The 20,462-nt window shown below is 39.2% G+C and overlaps 1 protein-coding gene across 2 annotated transcripts in view; it reads left to right on the top strand.

Annotated features, from left to right (window-relative positions):
- RAPGEF6 (Rap guanine nucleotide exchange factor 6) overlaps positions 1 to 20,462 on the top strand; it is a 122,151-nt gene that overhangs the window by 75,717 nt on the left and 25,972 nt on the right. For both annotated transcript variants that reach the window (XM_066560132.1, XM_066560133.1), the window contains 13 exons: positions 5,348 to 5,531; positions 6,367 to 6,503; positions 6,999 to 7,157; positions 7,372 to 7,524; positions 8,045 to 8,209; positions 9,133 to 9,240; positions 9,595 to 9,798; positions 10,470 to 10,578; positions 12,325 to 12,568; positions 13,105 to 13,262; positions 14,405 to 14,419; positions 17,080 to 17,320; positions 18,348 to 18,731. In XM_066560132.1, the coding sequence (XP_066416229.1) occupies positions 5,348 to 5,531; positions 6,367 to 6,503; positions 6,999 to 7,157; positions 7,372 to 7,524; positions 8,045 to 8,209; positions 9,133 to 9,240; positions 9,595 to 9,798; positions 10,470 to 10,578; positions 12,325 to 12,568; positions 13,105 to 13,262; positions 14,405 to 14,419; positions 17,080 to 17,320; positions 18,348 to 18,731 (2,261 nt within the window). The remainder of the gene's footprint in view (positions 1 to 5,347; positions 5,532 to 6,366; positions 6,504 to 6,998; positions 7,158 to 7,371; positions 7,525 to 8,044; positions 8,210 to 9,132; positions 9,241 to 9,594; positions 9,799 to 10,469; positions 10,579 to 12,324; positions 12,569 to 13,104; positions 13,263 to 14,404; positions 14,420 to 17,079; positions 17,321 to 18,347; positions 18,732 to 20,462) is intronic.

Here is a 20,462-nt window from a genome sequence, read left to right as displayed (position 1 = left end):
CATCCCTGAGAGTGTCTCTCCAAGATGCTCCATGAAATCTCTTATTTCTGAGAGGCTGTGCTGGAAGATGGTGTTCTGTATCTTGATTATTTTTACTCTTTTTCTTGATTTTCTGAATCAAGGCAACATCAGAATTGATGTTAGGTTAGGGTTGGGGTTGGGAGAGTCCAAGAGCCAGCAGCTCCAGGAACTGTGGGGCTGGAAAAGGTTTGCCAGGGCAATGCTGGCAGTGTCCCAGCATTGCAGCTCCTACATCTTTCTGGTCTGCAAAACCCATAATACTGGTTTGGGTAAGGGCTAGGGTTAGGGCTGTGGTCAGTGTTAGGGCTGGGGTTGAGACAGTCCAAGAGCCGACAGCTCCAGGGACAGTGGGGCTGGAAAAGGCTGCCAAGGTGATCACAGCAGGGCCACAACATTGCTGCTGCTACATCTTCTGACCTGGACCAGCCATGGTGATGGGGACCTCAGCCCAGGAGAAGCTGCCATCAGGCCTAGAGTTAGGGCTGAGTGTGACAGCTCCCAGAGCTGCGCAGACACCGGCACTGGGAAAGGCACTGCAAGGCCATAGCAGCAGGGTGCTTGACTTGCCTGCCTGAGTAGTTTGGAGAGGTTGCTCTAAGTGAAAAGCACTTACATATATTATTGATTACGAAGATATCACTCTAGCAATGATATCTTGTAATAAGAGAACACTCTTTTATCATGTGTGGGTAATTGCCTTATATCTACTCATCCATAAATGACAAAAGAGCATAATTGCTAAACAAAGAAAAATTATATAAATAAAAGAAATGATGGAGTAACATATTTATTGCATTGTAGCAAATAAACCGTGGTCCTAGGTATTTTGTACACTAAGGAATAAGTAATGTGAAAATGACTGCAGATTTTGTATTAATTTTTAGGAGTTAGGACTTTTCAGGTAAGAATTTCCTTTTCAGTGACATTCACCTGTCTGGTTTTGCATCCTGAAGGAAATGAGGACACCTCTTAGAGAATTCCTGGCTGGCCAGGTTGATGCTGAGGCAGGTCACCACTGTTCATCACTGATGAGTGAGATACTGAAAGATAATTCTAGAGCCATGCATGAGCAGAGCTACAGTGACATTAATTGTAAAAGATTGCATTAGAGAATCAAACATTTGATAAGCTGTGGGTGAAGAGAAGACATGCTACAGACATGGCACGAGGGGGGAAAATCCTCCAAAAAAACCACAGTGATTTTCTCCCCCTTAATTTTAGTGAAATTTTAGTATCTCCTTCTCATATGCCTAATGTGCATAACCTGATAAAAGATGTATTTTATGTGCATTTATGTGTTTTATGGATTTTATTGCAGTAGCTGTAACAGTTAGTGATGGAGAATTCTCTTATTATTTGTCACAAATCTATAAATGATCTCTAGATATTACTTAGTAATAGATAAATGTTACGTAATAATGCCATTGCACAATATCTAACACAGCATTATATTGCAGCAACACATCAATATAGACAGATTTTGAAATCACAAAAAAGAAAAGTGGTTTCCCTCAAATATTCATCATATTATGAAGGTAGAGAACATCTTTGATACATAATAAACCTACATGTTGAGTGTGATGTTTTGACTCCATGATTGAAAGCATTTTTGGTACAGCAAAATACATATTTTCATAAAATGTTTGGAAAATGATGCTTTGCTTTTGCAGTCAGCTTCATATGTATCATGCCAAGCTTCACATGCTAAACTCTTTAGAAATATCATTAGTGTCACTAATATTCTAAATAATTTTGATTAATGTAGCCTTGAAATGACCTTTTGAATTAATGGTATCTTAACATTAATTTTTACAGTAAGTAGTACAAACTTCATTCTAGAATGGGAAAACATTATAAGAATGGTAGAACCAAATAATGAAACAATGTTTTATTTAGATATGTAAAGATTTTCTCTTCATCTGTGTACACCACATTCATCAATAGTGTTGAAATGAGGTTTCACTTGTCCCAGCTGCCTTTTAGTCCAGAGTAAAGCCCATTTCCAGTTAAACAGGAAATTATGAACATAAAGCTTAGTGAGATCAGCAGAAGATTCCTGCCTCTAAGCTCTGCTGTGGAGACATTGTGTTAAATCTCCTGAGTTAGTTGCAAAAAGTGATGAAAATTTATGGTTTTCTTTCTTGCCTTTTCTGTTGCTGTTCCCTGTTGGAGATTTCAGTGTTTTGGTGTCTGAAACCGGACACCAGAATGTCCTAATGTGTGTATTGTAAATTCCAGCTTGCTTGGAATACTGCAGAGCAGGTGTCTTTCTGTTGTGCTGCAAACCTTTTTTAATTAGAGGAAGAAAAAGTAAGTTATTCTCTACAATTTTTAAAGTAACTTCTTGCTTGAAGGGGATTTAAAAAATTTTTATTCTTTTTCTTTCAATCCCTTTCTGAAAGTACATTTAATTTCAGAACTATGGTCTTCAGCAGGAGCTAGGGGAAGCTGTGTGGTTGTGCATACAGCACTTGAAATGCAGTCTTGTACAGCTGCTTTGACCTGTTACAGGGGTCCTTGGGAAAAAGAATTCAACATTTTATTGCACAGGGAAAACATCTTTGCCCTTTTATGGGACAGGGTCTAAGGTGCCCAGCCAGAGTCACACAGGGAATCCAGATTGTCTCTCTGGATGTGGCTGGAGAGGGTCTCACCTCCACTCAGAGAAATGAGTTTCTTATATCAATACCTGGCAATCATCTTCTCTTAGTGGCCAACCAGTTTGCATCCATTTTTTCCTACCTGTTTATTTCTGTCAGTTCTCTCCCCTTTCACTTCTTTCAAAATCCTTCATTTATCACTTTGGGAGTATGTACTCTTTGTGGGCAGCAACATCATTGTCCAGCAGTAATTCCAATTGTGGTTAAGGCTTCAAAATTGAAATAGATTATCTGTAAAATATTTATCAAGGATGTATATTTCAGTAGATACCCTTGTGCCACAGACCTGATCCTGGAAATCCATATTTGTGTGAGATTTGAGGATTGCAGCTTCAGGTTTCATTTTGTACCTCAGTAATTCATAAATGTTTGTGTTAGGATTGATTTTTATATTTGATAATGGAAACAGCTGGAGCATTGTGGTTGGGAAGAGCAGCTACTTTTGCAGATGGCTTTGTGAGTGAAATCCTTCCTGTTCTTCCAGCACTGACCTGCCAGCATTCTGTCACCCATCTGCAAAGAATCTCGGAAACACAGTTGGAGGAACTGCTCCTATTTCATAGTTTGATCAAATTGTAACTTATTTATCAAGAAAGGAGCTGATTTGTCTATTTTCCTATGTAGGATATAAAAAATTTGGTAGAACCTGTAGCCTCAGTTTTTTCTGGTTCAGCATAGGGGTATCAAAGTGAGGATTTGGTGCTCCTGTTTGTCATAGCATGAAGAAGTTGGTATAAATTGTGGTTATTTAGATGAAGAAATGCTAGAAAAGTCCTAGAATAAAATGCTGTACTGATCATGTGCTGCTGAGAATCTCCAAGTACAATTTGCACTTGGGCTTAATTCCAAAATTGTTAATGTGAGCTACAGAAGCCAATAAAGTGATGTAATGTAAAACAGATTTAACCCTCTCTATATTGCTACACTCCTGAAAGAAATACATATTTTAAAATACTTTAAGCTTTATTTATTAGGTTTGCTAGCCAATTACCAAAATGTGGACAATCTCTAGGGTTATATCTAAACCCCAGGTTTTTTTTCTGGTGTAGGATGACAAAGCTGTTCCTCTGTCCAGGTATTGGGGCTCACATCAGCATGGAGTGTGTAGGGAGATGGAGACAGTGCAGTCTGGTGTGATTAAATTGCTTTAAATGAATATTGTTTTATGTGAGGCCATAAGAGCAGGAGAGCAGTGACCAAGTAAGGACGTTCTGGTGAAAATTAAGCACAAGAAGAAAATGCATTAATGGAATCAGGGAGGATTCATGTGTCCTGGGAGGAATATAGGTACACTGCCCTAATGGGTAGGGTTGGGATCAGGAAGGGTAAGGCTCAGTTGGAGGGGGATTTGGCAAGGGATGTGTCAAAAACCAGAAGGGCTTCTACAGGAACATTAGTCAAAGAAACCAAAACCCCCAAAAACCAGATAGAATTTGTGCTTCACTCCCCCAGTAAATAAGGCAGGAGAACTGATGACATGGAGAAGGCTGAGGCACTCAGCCATTTTTGTCTCAGTTTTCACAGGTTGCTCTTTCCACATCTCTCCATGCCCTGAACATCAAGGCAGGGACTGGGGAATCCTTCCCATGGGAAGAGGGGCTTGGCTGGTGGAACTGTGGATGCACTCTCCATCCAGCAGTTGTGTGATGCCCCCAGAGATGGGAGAAAAAAGGGATTAAGGCCCCAGGGATACCTTATTGCATCCTGTCAATACTTAAAGCAGATTTATTAGGAAGACTTTTTACCATGTCCTGTAGTGACAAAGACAAAAGGTAGATGTAATTTGGGCACAGAGAAGAAAATCTTGCCTGTAAGGTTTTTGAGACACTGGTACAGGTTGTCCAGAGAAGCTGTGCTCTGCTCCATTAAAGTGTTAAATTCAGTCTCCATTTTGGATGTTTTGTGAACATGCAAAAACCTTAGCTCAGTGTTTTTGTAAAATCTGAAGGATTTCTTCAAAGTGGAAGTGAGTGTTGTAAATGCGCTCATTTAAAAAACAAACTCCATTTTCTGCAAGTTTCTATATAATTGCCTTGTACTTTTCAGTGACACATCTTGTTGTTCAAATTTCTGAATTTAAACAGAAAAATAATTTGCATTCTGGCTTAAGCTTTAAAAAAAGTGATTGAGCAACTACTCTGTAGAAACTGAGAATTTGAAACTACATTTTTTCCCCCTTCCATCTGTTTGGAAATTTATTTTCATGCCATTACATCATTTAAACTGTACATAAGGAATCAGTGCAAGTGATTCCTATGTGATTCTGCTTTTTGTTGCTGGTGTTTTGTACTCTTTGACCATTGTCTTATTTGGCTGCTCAGGGTGATGTCTTTGTTGTCATCTATTGCTGACAGTAGAAATGTGTCTGCAGGCATTGGGTAACCAGTGATATTTCTAAACTATATTATTATTTTGTTAATACTATAGACTCAAATGGTGGAAAAACAATGTCACAGGAATTCACAAGAAAGAGAATAAATGCTGTAAAATGAAAATCTAGTCCATTTCAGCACAACATGTTTTCCTCAGTGTTTAGAAAGGGAACTGTTAGAGATTCTAGTTAGACTTGTTAGTCACAGAATTTAATTTTTTTTTTATTAGCTACCTCAGACCATAAATCACTGAACTGAGGACATTGAACCCTCTGTGTGACATTTTCTTTGTAGGCTACAGAAAGTGAGATGGGAGATGTTGATTTAACGGGTCTTCCGGAAGCACCTGTAGACTCTGAAGATGAAGAAGAGGAGGAAGATGAAGATATTGACAGAACTTCTGATCCACTTCTAGGGCGAGATGTTGTCCGAGAGTGCCTTGAGAAAGAGCCTGCAGATAAAACTGATGATGACATTGGTGAGGAGGAAAAATACAGTACTAAAATTGACATAGGGCTACTTCATATAACATCTGTAAGAGAAGCATCACCAAAAACTGTTTAATGAGTTAATGTTCAATGTATATCTTAAGAATTGAATGACGTCTCACTTTGCTCTCTTGATACTCTTAATTGAATGATGTCTTCTCTTGCTCTCTGAGAGAGTATTTGTTCTGAGAATCCAAGTATTTTGAACAACAGTCTTTGTAATACTCGAGATGTGATGTTTTACAGTCATTGTGTGCATTGATGTAATGGGACATGTAGCAAGGTAATTCTGACTGCCTGAAAGTGTTGAAGTAGTTATTAAATAGCAAAGAGAACATACTATTACTGAGTATAGGTATACTTAACTGTAAGCTGCAAAACAGTTAAAATTAAGATAATTTACTGCAGTGTTTAACTAGAAATTGGCATGAATTTCAATAGCAAAATTTGCTTTCTGCTGTACTTCAGATTGCGTCTCTGAACACTGGAAAATCATTTCATGCTCCTGTCTAGCTTATAATTACTGTACCTAGGGGTATTTTTAATTTCTCTAAATGTTTGAAGCTGAAGTGCTTTTACTGTTAGCTAGACTGCTGCCCTGAGAGTCAATCAGAACACCAGCGAGGCCGTGGAGCTGTGTTCTGGCTCTTGATGACAAAGTGCACACTGGGCTCTTTTTAGCCACAGGCACTAATGGGAAGTGTAACACCCCTGAACAATTTTCAAATGAATTTAACTGAAGTTTAATACACTTATGGAGAGTAAGGAATCCAAGGAAACCCTGGGCCTTGCAATCATCATACCAATGTTTCCTTTGTCTAACAGAACAATTATTGGAATTCATGCATCAACTCCCTGCCTTTGCCAACATGACCATGTCTGTGAGGAGAGAACTGTGCTCAGTGATGATCTTTGAAGTCGTGGAGCAAGCAGGAGCCATCATACTTGAAGATGGCCAGGAAGTAAGTCCCTGCTCCCAGAAGAGTGTGAAATCAGTAGTCAGGCTCCCAGCATAGGTGCCCTGAGTCACTACCCTGAAATCTCTCTTCCTGCTTGGATCAAGACATCTGGAATGGCCTTTGCTGTTCATCCCTCCCAGAAGGGGGGAGGTAGACTCATCTGTGGCAGTGACTAAATGGGTACCCAGGGAAGGAATGTTCATTCTCACTAAATGGTACAAATATATCATGGCAATTAGCCTACTTATTAAGAAAGCAATCTATTCATCAGTATTTCTCCCTTCAGAATCAGTTCTGAAGGATATGAAGGAAGCTGAAAAGCATTCTTTTTTCCATCTCTTATATCTCACTGCCTTACAGTGCAGTGTTGGTGAATTAAATGTTACAGAGATGTGCTCATAACAAACTGGAGGCTATAAGAATGAGCCTTCCTGAGATAAGAGCTTACAAAAGTTGTTGAGTTAGTTTCACTTTTTAATTTTTTTTTTCTTTCTCTAGCTTGATTCTTGGTACGTTATTTTAAATGGCACAGTAGAAATCACCTATCCTGATGGCAAGAGTGAGAGTCTCTGTATGGGAAATAGTTTTGGGATTACTCCCTCACTGGACAAACAGTACATGAATGGAGTGGTCAGAACCAAAGTAGATGATTGTCAGGTAAGGTTACAATTCTGTATAACTACCTCTTATTTTTAAGCATCTAATAAAAGAGAAGAGATTGGAACAGGTACAGAGAAACCTACAAAGGTGCTCTGAGAGCTGGAGCCCCTGCTGTGGAGAGAGATTTAGAGAGTTGGGGTTGTTCAGCCTGGAGATGGGGATACATTCATATTTTAGGTACTTTAATCACTGTTGTTCTCCTTGGGGACAGTTTGTGTGTATAGCCCAGCAAGACTACTGGAGGATTCTGAACCATGTAGAAAAAAACACTCACAAAGTGGAGGAAGAAGGAGAAATTGTGATGGTAAAGGAGCACAGGGAGCTGGATCGCAGTGGAACCAGGAAAGGACACATAGTTATCAAGGTACATTTCTCTCTATGCTTTCCATTAATCTATTAAACTTTTATTTATTAGTAAATAAATTTGAATCTAGTATACATACTCAGTTTTGTCTGTGTCAGCTCAAAAAACTTAATTGGAAGGAATGTGTATTATATTCCAAAATTACTTCCATTTCCCCTTTATTAAAGTTACATACATTGTAACCTGTTCAACACATATATTGAAGTTTTTTATTGGGAGCACACTTTGGGGTGTTTATGACCATTTTTTGTAATCTGAAAGAGGAACTTAAACTACTTACTAAAAACTAAAGTTAAGGGAAAATACTAATTGTTTTAGCCAGGTGTTACCTTTGCAAAATATCAGGGCTGAGAGAAGCAGGAGGATTTGATTTAAACATGTTGGTGCATTTTCTCCTGAGTTGGCCATAACTGAACTTTCTGAAGGGATTATACTGGTCATGTGGGTTTATGTTGAATTCCTCTTTAGGGAGAGGTAGTGGTGAGAGATACCAGTTATTTTTTGATTTGATTTTTTTAAGGCAACACCCGAGAGACTCATCATGCACTTAATAGAGGAACATTCTATTGTGGATCCAACCTACATCGAAGATTTTCTTTTAACATACAGAACATTTCTAACAAGTCCCTTGGAAGTTGGAAATAAACTCTTGGAATGGTTCACAGTGGACAGCCTCAGGGATAAGGTTGGTTGCAGTCTAAGAGATTGATATTTCTGGTGAAAATATATTTAAATTGATCCCTTTTTGTATTGCTGATAAGCTAAGATAAATAAAACTAGGTTCCACTCTATCTAGCTGTGTGCACATTCATGAAAAACCTTGATAGTCTGGAACTTATGCCAATTTGTTGGTTCTTAGCCAATGTTTTTATGTGATGTAGCCTTGAGCTGAGGAAGTCCAACATACTGTCAAAACACTGTATGTTTTGTATAGGAAGTTGTGCAGGGTCTGCTGTGGTTACTGCTTCTCTTCTTACCTCTTTCCATGCTTTTTAATTCGGCAGCTACTGGTTTTTAGTAAAAGGAAAGATAAAGAGAAGTGTGTCATCAAACAAAAGTAGAAATGGTATTATTTTGGAAGAGAAACAGCTATAGACTTAGATTTTTTTTTTTAATATGGGTAGATAATATAGTTGTGAGATTGACTATCATGTATAGAAGTGACTCTGTAGCACCAATAGGAGCAATCTGAAGATTTAAATAAAATTTCTTAAAAGAAAGCTTTTTATTATCACAACTAGAACTTCCTTTAAAGAAATCATTAGGATGCTTTAAATGGTGATTTTCATGAGCAGTGTCAGGAAGGCTTAGCTGAAGATGCTGAAGATGGATTTTAGGCACCAGTAGGTACTGGGTGAGGTTGCCAGTATTTTTTAGGTATAAAAAATATTTGGGTTTTTTAATTTTTCACTTGCTTCCCCAAATAAAGGGAAAAGGAAGATGATTTCAAATGTAAATGTCTTTTTCCTATCAGATACAGTAATCTGTTTGATGTTGTTCTACCACATCCAAGTATTCCTCTGTGTTTATAGATTAAAGCTTATGGGAGAAGAACCGTAGGTACCTTTATATGTGTATATATATACATAGTTTATTTTGTTTTTACAGGTTACCAGAGTAGTGTTACTGTGGGTGAACAATCATTTTAATGACTTTGAAGGAGATCCTGCCATGACTCGATTCCTGGAAGAATTTGAAAAGAACTTGGAAGATACGGTAGGAGCAAAAAAGAATGAGTGTCACATTTTCTAGTGCTAAATATTTCAGTTTTTGAGTGTTACCAGTGCCTAACAGCTGTAGTCTCTAAGTGTAACAGTTAAAGGTGGCTTTTAACATGGGACATATTTGTTCTTAAGTATAAATGAGATATAAAGGCCATATAAAGTAATACCTATGGCACTCACTTGGGAGTTTTTGCATTTCTGCAAAAGAGGATAAGGTTTATTTACTAAGATCTGAAAATCTGGTATCAAAAATCTGTTTTCTGGCACTTGGGGTATTTTTCATAACTGTTTTTCCATTTCTGATAAAAGAAACATTGCACTGCATTTTGTGTCTTCTGTGTTACAGAAAATGAAAGGCCATCTCAGATTGCTGAATATTGCCTGTGCTGCCAAAGCAAAATGGAGGCAAATCACCCTGCAAAAACCTTCCAGAGATTCTCCCCTGTTTTTCAGCCTTCTAGGAGGCAGTGACAAAGGGTTTGGTATTTTTGTAGAGACTGTGGAGATAGGTAGCAAAGCAGCAGAAGCTGGACTTAAACGTGGTGATCAGGTAAAAACAATTATGTTAATTTAAAATACTCTTGCTTCACCCACCTCTTGGTTGTTCTCAACAGAAAAGTTGTGCTGTGTGCTAAAACCAAACCACTGGCAGGTGTGGGAATGCCACAGCTCAGCTTCCATTTCTGTCTGTTAAATGGGTTTCTATTAAATAGTTTTCAAAATACGTAAAATATTTAAATATTCCAAAAACTGAATGGGAAAAGAAACCAAGTTACAGTTATTTTTTGAAACTTTGTGATTCGAGGTATGGTTACATTGAAACCATCAGATTGTGTTGTGGGATTGATTCTCACCTGATGTGTTTGATCCCAGCTCACTGAGGCAGGTCACACTCAGTGAAAATCCAGCTTTTGAGGTGATATCTGTGGCTCCTGAGCCACCATTTCTGATTAATTGCAAGAATGTCATGTTATCATAGAAAATATACTTATTTAAAGCATTTTTCAAGTAAAAATGGAAGTCCTGACCTACTTACAGGATATAACTTCTCTGACATGATGAAAATTGTTATTTTACATGGAATGTTTTCATTGTGTAGCTGCTGTAAAGATGATATGGTAATTCCTGGGAAGTTCTTACTGTGCCTGTATTATCACCTTTGTATTTGTAAGTCTGTCAGATATATGTTCTCCTAATAGTCCCAATTTTTATTTCTTAAAGATAATGGAAGTAAATGGACAGAATTTTGAGAACATTACCTTTGTAAAAGCTCTGGAAATCTTAAAGAATAACACACATCTCTCCATTACTGTAAAAACAAACATTTTTGGTGAGTAGACTCTATATATTATACATATTTATGTGTGAAGAAAAAACTCCACTCCTTCTGGCTTTATGAGTGCAATAGGATTCCACCTTTTTTTTCCAACTTGCTCTTGAGGTGAGAAGTTGTGCAGAAGTCCCCTCATTGTGCCTCTGTTTGCTTGGATAAGTTCTCATGTGCCAAGGGCTGCATGTTGAGTGGCACAGAGCCAGCACAGGCAGCTCTTCAACTCCCTGAGAAATCCTCAGATGACTGTTTAAGCTGATTTAGTGTCCCCTCCATGCAGTGGGGCTGAAACAAAGCCAGGGGATCTGGACCAAAATGTTTTTGCCAAGAAACAGCAAAAGGGAAAGACTGGGATTTTGTGAAACTTTCTTTAATGGCTGTAAGAATGAGAGGATAAATTACCTTTATAATTGAAAAGGGGATATAAAAAGTGGTATGGCATATAAATGTTGGCTTTTAATTGTCATCATGAATATAAACACCTAAATACCTCTTTAAAATCTCAGTCAAATCATCTTTTCTTTTTCCATAATCTTGTTCAGGCAACAGAATAACAAGAGCTACAGAAAGGAGGAGACTGTGCCCAGGATAGCTCCTTCCTGCATAGTTGTATCCATATCTTCTTCTGATGGTTCTCTTCTCCTATTTCCTTCTTTCAGTTACCTGCCCTTGCTCACTATTGATTTTCTTTTCATTATTATACTGTGTTGATCACTGTGCAGCTAAAAAGGTTCAAGGCCTCAGCAGTTGCTTATTAGCATAATGCAAAAAAAGCTTGAAACAACCAGAGTCACCAGTGGCCCAAAGTGAAATGACATGAAATGAAGCATCACTAGAACTGAGACAGTGATAGGTTGTTAATTTTGTGTTATAAATGTGAGCAACATACACTTACAAGTGGGTTCTAATCTCCTCCTGCTAGTTGATAGAATTTCAAGGTGATTTCTCTGATAAATTTTAATGAATTAATATCTTGAAGCTTTTTTCAACAGTGATACCTATTGCACTGTTATTCTGACTTCCTAATTGAGTGTTAAGTGTCTGGTACTGACTATGGGCAATTCCTGTTATTCTATTCAAATCTATACTTGGAAAGCTTGTACCCTTAGCTTTTATTATACAACAGAAATGTACCATGTAATTGGACTTTCTGGACAGAAAGTTTTGGTTGCCTTCCTCATAGGGAGAATCTGAGTAATTTGCATTGTTTTCAGTTCTGCATTTTCCAGTATCACTGTATTTTCAATAGAAAATCCTGAATTTCTGACTTGAAAGGTTTTCAAAAGATTTTTAAAGGATCTTTAAAGAAGTAATTGATGTTGACAAGACAATTTGAACTTTTTTTTTCACCTTATATATGTGGAAAGAAACAGAACGAACCCCCTATGATTTCCATGGAATTCTAGCTTTGAGAATGTCAGTGTGGGTTATAGACTAGCTTCGTTTCATAAATGCAGTGGGAAATCTGATGCAGCTTCTGTTCAGTAGTGTTAGTAGAAGCAAAGACTGTTTGGGAAAATATCAGTCTGTGTTGCAGTTACTCTTGAAGAGGCACGTGCACTCCATTACCTAAAAGATGCAAACAAAAAAGCCAATAAATGCATAGTGCTTATTGCCCTGAATGCAGTGTTTCCTTATTCTCTCTCTGGGATGTGAGAAGCAAAAGGTTTGAGGGGAAAAGAAAATTTCATTGTGAAGTTCTGAGCGTGCAAATGTTACTCACAACAACTGTATCTTCTCTTACAGTGTTTAAGGAGCTGCTCTGCAGGATAGGACAGGAGAAGAATGGAATTCCACATATTCCAAAAATTGCAGAAAAGAAAAACAACCGTTATTCTATCCCAGATATGCCTGGAGATGTGGAACAGATGTTTCCCCGTGAAAAAGGAAACAAGAAAATGAAAGCTAACACTGTATCTGGTGGGAGAAACAGAATCAGGAAAATTTTAGACAAGACCCGTTTCAGCATCTTGCCTCCAAAACTGTTCAGGTTTGTCAGACCCTTTATCAAAAATCAATGGTTCCTGATTAGGTTGCGATACTTTAATCATAGAATGGCTGGAAAGGGATTGGGTTGAGAGGGAACTTAAAGACTGCCCCATCCAGCCTGGCCTTGGATACTTCCAGGGATGGGGCAGCCACAGCTTCTCTGGGCAGCCTGTGCCAGGGCCTCCCCACGCTCCTCAATTAGAGAGGAATTTCCCCTTAACATGCACCTAAAAGCAACCCCCCTTCAGCCTCAGATCACTAAGAGATATCACTTGCTTAGTATTTCTAGTCATTATGTCCATGTTGCTTATGTTTCTTAAAAAAATCATGGCACCTGCCCCAAGAATGCAGGACAAGACCAAAATATCTTTTCTCTCCCCATGAATGCTTTCAAATCTTTATCCCCATCTTGTTTTGAAAGCCTTTCTACAGCATGTAGTTAAAACAGCTGAACACCATTATTTTTCTTAGTTTCATTCATGCCAAGGTGAAAAGGAGGAGTTCAATGCAGATAACTGAAGCAGCTCTGTTTTGCAGCGACGGCAGCGTGAGCCAGTCCCAGGATGACAGCATCGTGGGGACACGGCAGTGCCGGCACAGCCTGGCCATCATGCCCATCCCGGGCACCCTTTCATCTAGCAGCCCTGACCTGCTGCAGCCCACAACCAGCATTCTGGATTTCTCTAACCCTTCAGGTAAATGGCAGCTGGAGGTTGGTTTGCAGGATGGTTAGCAAGGCAGCTGGGCAGGGGGAATATTGCAATGTCCTCGCATCACTGGTGCCGAGTGCAGTTGCCTGGCTTTGTTAGGCATCTTGTGGGCCCGGCAGGGATGAAACTGAAATGTACTAAAAATCCATACTGCCTGAGCCTCTCTTGCCTACTTTTTTTAGGTCATGTGAGACTTACTTATTTTTTACAAAGAAATGTATTTTGCCACTTCTGAGAGCCTTTAATTTGCTTGGCTCTGGTGGAAGGAGATAATCTTTGTTTGCCCCTTTCTCCTTTGCCATTCTCCTCAGTGCTTTGACTTGTCCATCCTTCTGTCTGCCAGTATGTATTTCAGGCAGTATTTCGGATAGAATAGGACTGTCATGGTACCAGCACAGTGATTTTCACGTTTTACAAACGTTATGTATACTCAACAGGATGTCTAAAATCCTAAAAATTGTTTTGAGATATGCGGTCTGGGCTTTCATTGCTGTTGCTGTAGGAATCCAGTTTATGGGGTGGCTGCATGAGGTATTTGTTGCAATAGGCAGTAAACATGCCTGCCTGTAAACATGTCTAGTCAGAATATTTTTCCCCTATTTTAAGTGTAAGTTCTGTACATAGTGGCATATTCTGTAAAGTGTTTTGTGACTGTGACTTATGTTTACATAAACCTCCAGATTTCCCCTTTAAAAGGGATGTGCACAGATATATCCTATCAGGTGCATAAATACCCATAGCAAAAAAGTTCCCTTTTTGCTGCAATTCCAGATCCTTGCTGTCTGCATGGGAGCTACACGTTTTTCTAAACATCTTCATTTAATACTATACAAGTTACTGCTTAATATGAAATGGTGGTAACTAATTCATCTTGGATAGAATCACAGAATGATATGTGTTGGAAAAGACATTTAATGGTCAAATATTCCAAGCCTCCTGCCATGGGCAGGGGCATCTTCAGATGGCTCATTTAGCTTTGCTTTAAGCTTGCTGTAACAAACATGCTGCCAGTTTGAATGTCAGAGAAAACCAAATTATTTCTGACAGTATACACTTGATAAATTTTGTAAGAATCTCAATCTTGATTTTGTGTTGATATGATTTTTTTCTTTTTCTCCTGTCTGCAGCTGTTGGGTTTTACTGTAAGTATCCTCATGTAAAGCATCCTGCAGACCTTCATATTGCATGGCTTGCCTGTAAATTTAACACTATCAGACATTGCACTGACATAATTATTACTGTGAGGCATTGGATAGCCCTGTGCTCTGTGATTTTCCCTTAAAACAAATCTGTAGGTCCCTATATAGGCACACTGCTGTGCTGAGGCTGGGACTTGCATTTTATTCCCATTTCTGCCCCCAGCACACTGAATGACTTCTTGCAGATTCCTCTGCTTCTCTGTGGCCTTGCTTTAAAGGGATGAAGTTGGTTATATCTCTTTCATAGAACTGAAGTTTCAGAGGATAACAGTTTTGAGATTTGGTTTGTTCTTCTGTTGTACTTCATAACTAAAACTCTATGCATGCCAACTTGAAATGTGCTTTGTATTGTCAAAATGAGCTGAATAATGCATAAAAAATTTAATTTAATAATTTATGTTTGCCTGCTTAAAAGCAAAGACTATGAAGACAGAAATGTGCCTGTAATTTTTCCCTTATCTGTCACAAGTCACATTGTTTTGGTTGCATGGGTTTGAGGTTTGTTTGTTTGTTTGTTGGTTTTGGGTTTTTTTTTTACTTTTTTCTCCCCAATTAAATTTCAGTTTTATACCTTGAGTGTATTCTTGTTTTTAGGTATGTTGATACCAAAGTATAGATGTTTCCCTCTTCTGTTTCTTTATTATCACTTTTATGACAGGCACTTCTCTTAATTATTCAGTATGTCATTTCCACCACTTTCACTCTGAAATAAAGTACAAAATACTTCTCTCTTATATTATCCCTATTCACATATATATTGAACTTCTCATATTCAGCTGCAACCCAGCTTCTGATGAGAATGTTCTGATGTTTTAATCATAATTGTGAACCTGTTAGAGGAATTAGCTTTCAATTGGAATTTTTTTAGCCCATGTTTTCTTCCATCTTAAAATTTATTTACAACTGATGTTGAGCCTTTCTTTTTTCCAATGGGTGAGACCTTTTGTGCTGGATCATAGATTACCTGCTTACTTTTTTAACTTGAAATTCCTTCTGCTTGTGCCCATAACACATATAAATCCTGATGCAAGAAAAAGTAACCCCAAGGTCAGTGCCCCCAAAGATCTTTGTTGTTGCCTCCTTAAGGAGTGGATTTTGATGGAGGAAAATCAATGTGTAGGCAGTGGGGTGAGCAGCATCTGAAACTGTGCTCAGAGAGCTGCTGCTGGGAGTGCCTGAAGGACCTGGGTGCTGTGCCCAGCAGGATGATTCCTGGGCTGGTTCCCTTTGGGCAGAGGGACACCTGAGCATCGCTGGGGCTCCAGGGCAGCTCACAACTCAATCCAGATTTGGCGCTCAAGGGCTGGACAAATAGCAGTGAGAGAAGAGAAGAGAAGGGGAGGGCTGTTTGGGAGGTGTTGCTTTAGTGAAAGCCCTTCCCTTCCCTCACTGGGGATCATCTCTGATGCAGCAGTTATGGCTCATCTGCTTCTGTGTGTGGTTTTGGAGAGCTTCAGACTCTGAAGCCTTGGCTGAGGGCTCAGCAGCATCTTCCCACCTTCTCTCACAGAAAAGTTGTGAAGTTTTAGTCTTCAGGGAAAGGAAAACTGGGCTTCCCTGTGCTTGAAATTACTGTGCATTTTGACTCCTGACATTTTTTTTAAAATCAGTTTTATTTAGAAAATCAAACTTTCTGTAATAACTAATATAGCAAAGTATTTGCAGTCATCAAGCTGTGAGTTAAACACATGTTTCTGTAGATATTTATTTCCTGCTGTAGGCTGCCTCAGATAAAGCTGTTCTCTAATGCATTTATAATACATAAAATGTGCTATAAATAAGTACACCAGCCAAAGAATTAATTCCTGACAGCAGCTTAGTTCCTTCAGGAGAGAGAGTGAGGGTAAAAGCTTGTGGCTAGTTGCAAGCAACCAAATCTCCTTTCCTCCTCATATCCTCCCACCCCAAGCCCATCCATCTGTACTTGGTGGCTTCCCATCCCTGGGAAGAGTGCCCTGGCACGTGTGTGGACCTGCCTCTCACAGACACAAGAGAGCCAAAGCAGGAGTGATGCTGCCAAAGTTTTTAAGACACGCTGTGAAGGAACAGTGCACAGTCTACCTACATACCTGCATGTCTTGTGCTTTGACTGGAGTCATGGGATGGTAGAGTAATTGGGTTTTAGAAGAGCAGGGAGAAGAGTCTTCTCTTTTCCTTACAAAGATGAAGAAAAACCCAGAGTATTTTAAATATTTTTTGAATCCAGCATGTTTTTTTTCCCCAGAAGCTGGTTGTTTTTGTTTCCTGATGATCAGATGGGACAGTAAATCATAGAATCACAGAACGGTTTGGCTTGCAGTAAGATCATCTAGTTCCACCCCACATCTTTGACTAGACCAGGAGCTCCAAGCCCCATCCAGCCTGGTGTTGAACACTTCCAGGGGTGGAGAGTCCACAACCTCTTTGGGCAACCTGTGCCAGGGTCTCACCCCCTCACAGAGAAGAATTTGTCCCTAATATCCAATTAAACCTGCCCTCCTTCAGCTCAAGCCAATTCTCCCGTGTTCTATCACATGCCCTTGTAAAATGTCTCTCCAAGTGACCTTGTGTCTTTTCAAGGGAAAAGTACATCACACATTAAAGGTGTTACACTCTTTTTTTAGATATTCCAGATCAAGTGATCCGAGTTTTCAAAGCAGATCAGCAGAGCTGTTACATCATCATCAGCAAAGACACTACAGCAAAGGAGGTGGTGAGTCATGCTGTCCATGAGTTCAACCTGACAGGAGCCCCTGAGACCTACTCCCTGTGTGAGGTGTCCGTCAGTCCCGAGGGGGTCATCAAGCAGCGGCGCCTCCCGGACCAGTTCTCCAAGCTGGCTGACAGGATCCAGCTCAACGGACGGTGAATATTCCTTGTTTTGCTTGGATTTTATTTGGCTTTCAGGATTGAAATGTTGCACGATGGAAAAGACCTCCATGATAATTAAGTCCAACATCAGGGAGAGGTGTTTTAATTAAAATAGACTGGTGTCTTTTGGAAGCACAAGCAAGTAATTGCCAGTAACTTACACTTCCCTCTCTTCTTTGGATCACCTTCCTCTTCTGCACCCAAAAATCCCTCCCCAAATTTACAGCGAGCTTGCTTGATGGCAGCTAAATTTAGCAGATCAAGATAGTGTATATAGTGTTTTACACTTAGAGAAAAAGGTTAGATTTGTTTTGATACTTCTCACATGTACTTGAGGATTAAAGAATACAATTCATTTCTTTCTCGGTGTCATGCTGCAATGAACTGATACTAACCTGAAATAAATTCTTCCATTTTTAAGTAAACTGTTCTGAATGTTTCTAAAATGTTAAATGCTTTGATTTTATCAGATGACCTAATCCATACCAGAAGAAAGTTTATTAAAGTAAAATATTCTGTAGTTGTCTTTGCTAGGCAACAGAGGGAATTTATGAGTAATAAACTTTTGTGTATCTGAAAGTGATTTACCTGGGACCATGGAATGAATTTTCCAGATATTCATTTCCTGAATACTCTGTGCTTCATGCAAATATCAGTATGCCACAGTAAATTTATGGAAAAAAACACACTAAATTTGTGTAAGAAATGTAGAAATACATTTACAGGAGATTTCTCAGGGCTAGTGTGTTTTTGAAATGCTATTTTCGCTGCTGAATTTACAAATAGAAAAGGTGAGCACTACAGCATGTTACAGAGTACACTGTAAAAATATTAACAAAGAGCTTTTGAAATGTTTGTTTACTTAAGTAATGGTGCTGTTTTACATTTACTGAAGTACAAGGTTATGTTGTTCCTTCTTGTCTCTAATGCTCACAGTGCTTGGTATAGTTCAATGTCTTTGTGTTCACGAACCCTCTGAAGAGCATCTCTAATGTGTTGTTGCTCCTCAATCATTCTTCAGGTATTATCTGAAAAACAATATGGAAACAGAAACCTTATGCTCAGATGAGGATGCTCAAGAGCTACTCCGAGAGAGCCAAATTTCCCTCCTGCAGCTGAGCACCATTGAGGTGGCCACTCAGCTTTCCATGCGGGACTTTGAATTGTTCCGCAACATCGAGCCAACGGAGTACATCGACGACCTGTACAAGCTGGACTCCAAAACAGGCAACGCTCACCTGAAACAGTTTGAGGATGTCATAAATCAAGAGACCTTCTGGGTTGCCATGGAAATTTTAGCAGAACCCAACCAGCTCAAAAGAATGAAGATTATTAAGCATTTCATTAAAATTGCTCTCCACTGTCGAGAATGCAAGAACTTCAATTCCATGTTTGCGGTGATAAGGTAAAATACTTCCCATTTCTCAGATCTGATTGGTGCTGTCACAGGCAATTCTGGTAATCCAAATGAAAGGAAAGAAATGGGAATACCCTGAGCAGACTACAGCTGGGGCTGGGGGGCTTTTCCAAAGCCAGACTGATCAGAGGTGGATTGTCACCGGAGCCTCTGCACTGTCACCTCAGCTCTTCAGTCCTGTTGTGGTGCTAGGTGTGACAGTCTCTCTTTCACTGGTACTTTGCAGGAAAAGAGAAGATGGGCACAAAGCACTGTGTGATTGATGAACTGCAGAAACCTGCCTGAGCACTGTGTCATTTTCTGTGACTTTGGCACCCAATTTCCCTTCTTTTTGTCAGTCACTGTTACTTTTCCAGGAAGCACCGAGTCGTGTATGCGATGATGAGATTACTTTATTTCTTCCTTGCATTGTAAGGATGTCCTCAAATCAGTCTTGTTTTGGTTTCATTTTCCTTCTCATTCTTTCCTGTCATCTGCTTGCTTCTCTATTTTATTTTTTCCCTCTTTGGTTGCACATTTAAGCTTTCTCTTCTGATTTATACTGAATGCTGGTGCTTTAACAGCATAAGTTCATCATTTCCTGTATTTGCAATTATCTTACACCCAGCCTTTACTGTAGGGAAAAGAAAGACACTGTGATTCATCAGAACAAAGATCTGGATTTGTGCTGTATCCCAGCAGCATTATTGAAAACACCATTTTAAAATATTTTCTTCCATGTCTAACCAGTTCATCAAATGTATTGGCTTGTGGTTAGTAATTAAAGAATTCATGAGTTTCTGTGAAGGGTACTGGACAGTCATTGAGACTGTGGCTGCTCATTATGTGGGAATACACACATAGATACTGATTCTAATTTTTCTGTTCTGCTCTCTAATTTTTCATGGTTTATTCTAGCTAAGGAAATTACTCTTTCTGCTTCTCATTTAAGTCCAATCAGGCCATGACTAAAGTGGTCTTTTGTCTGGGGGAAAAAAAAAGGCAAATAAGTTAGTTTTTGTTTTACTGTTATTTCCAGAAGAATATTTTTTTGTTAGCATATGGCACAGGGGTTTTCTTTCTTGCCTTGTCCTGCACAGCAGTTTGGTGCCATATGTCTCATGAAATAGGAAGATAACCATCTTAATGTAGCATGGAAAAGAGGAGCTGTGGGCTGGCATATGTTTGATTTTTTCATGTCAGAGAAGGCTTTGTTTGGCATAGCATGGAGAGAAATTTGTCTAAAAAATAAACCAAGTACAAAATAAATTTTTGAAAAAAATAAATCTGAGAATAGCAAATTCAGTGATAGTGTGGGTCTGGATTTGCTAAGCAATGCTGCAGCACATCCCTTTGCAGTTCTGTAAAGGTGAGGACTTTGCAATTAGTGCAGAATTCCTTGGACATAGGTGGCGACAAATTATGATAGGGAGGGTGGATTTAATTTATTAAATGTTTTTGCATCCAAATAATTCTGGATATATTTTTACTTAGTCGGAATGAGGGCACAGTGACAAGTTTTAGCATATCTGCTGCTTCCAGTTCTCAGTCAGTTGCTCGTTTACAAATGTTCTTGTTTGAAGCTCTGAAGTCAGAGAATCACAGAATGGGATGGGTTGGAAGAGACCTTAAAGACCATCTCATTCCAAACCCCCTGCCATGGGCTGGGACACCTTTCACTGCACCAGGTTGCTGAGCCTGTCCTTGAGCACTATGGGGATGGAGCATCAACAGCCTCTC

Source organism: Molothrus aeneus, chromosome 15 (assembly GCF_037042795.1).
Source record: "Molothrus aeneus isolate 106 chromosome 15, BPBGC_Maene_1.0, whole genome shotgun sequence".
NCBI lineage: Eukaryota > Metazoa > Chordata > Aves > Passeriformes > Icteridae > Molothrus > Molothrus aeneus.
The sequence above is the reverse complement of the archived record's forward strand: the minus strand, read 5'-3'. Positions and strand labels throughout refer to the sequence as shown.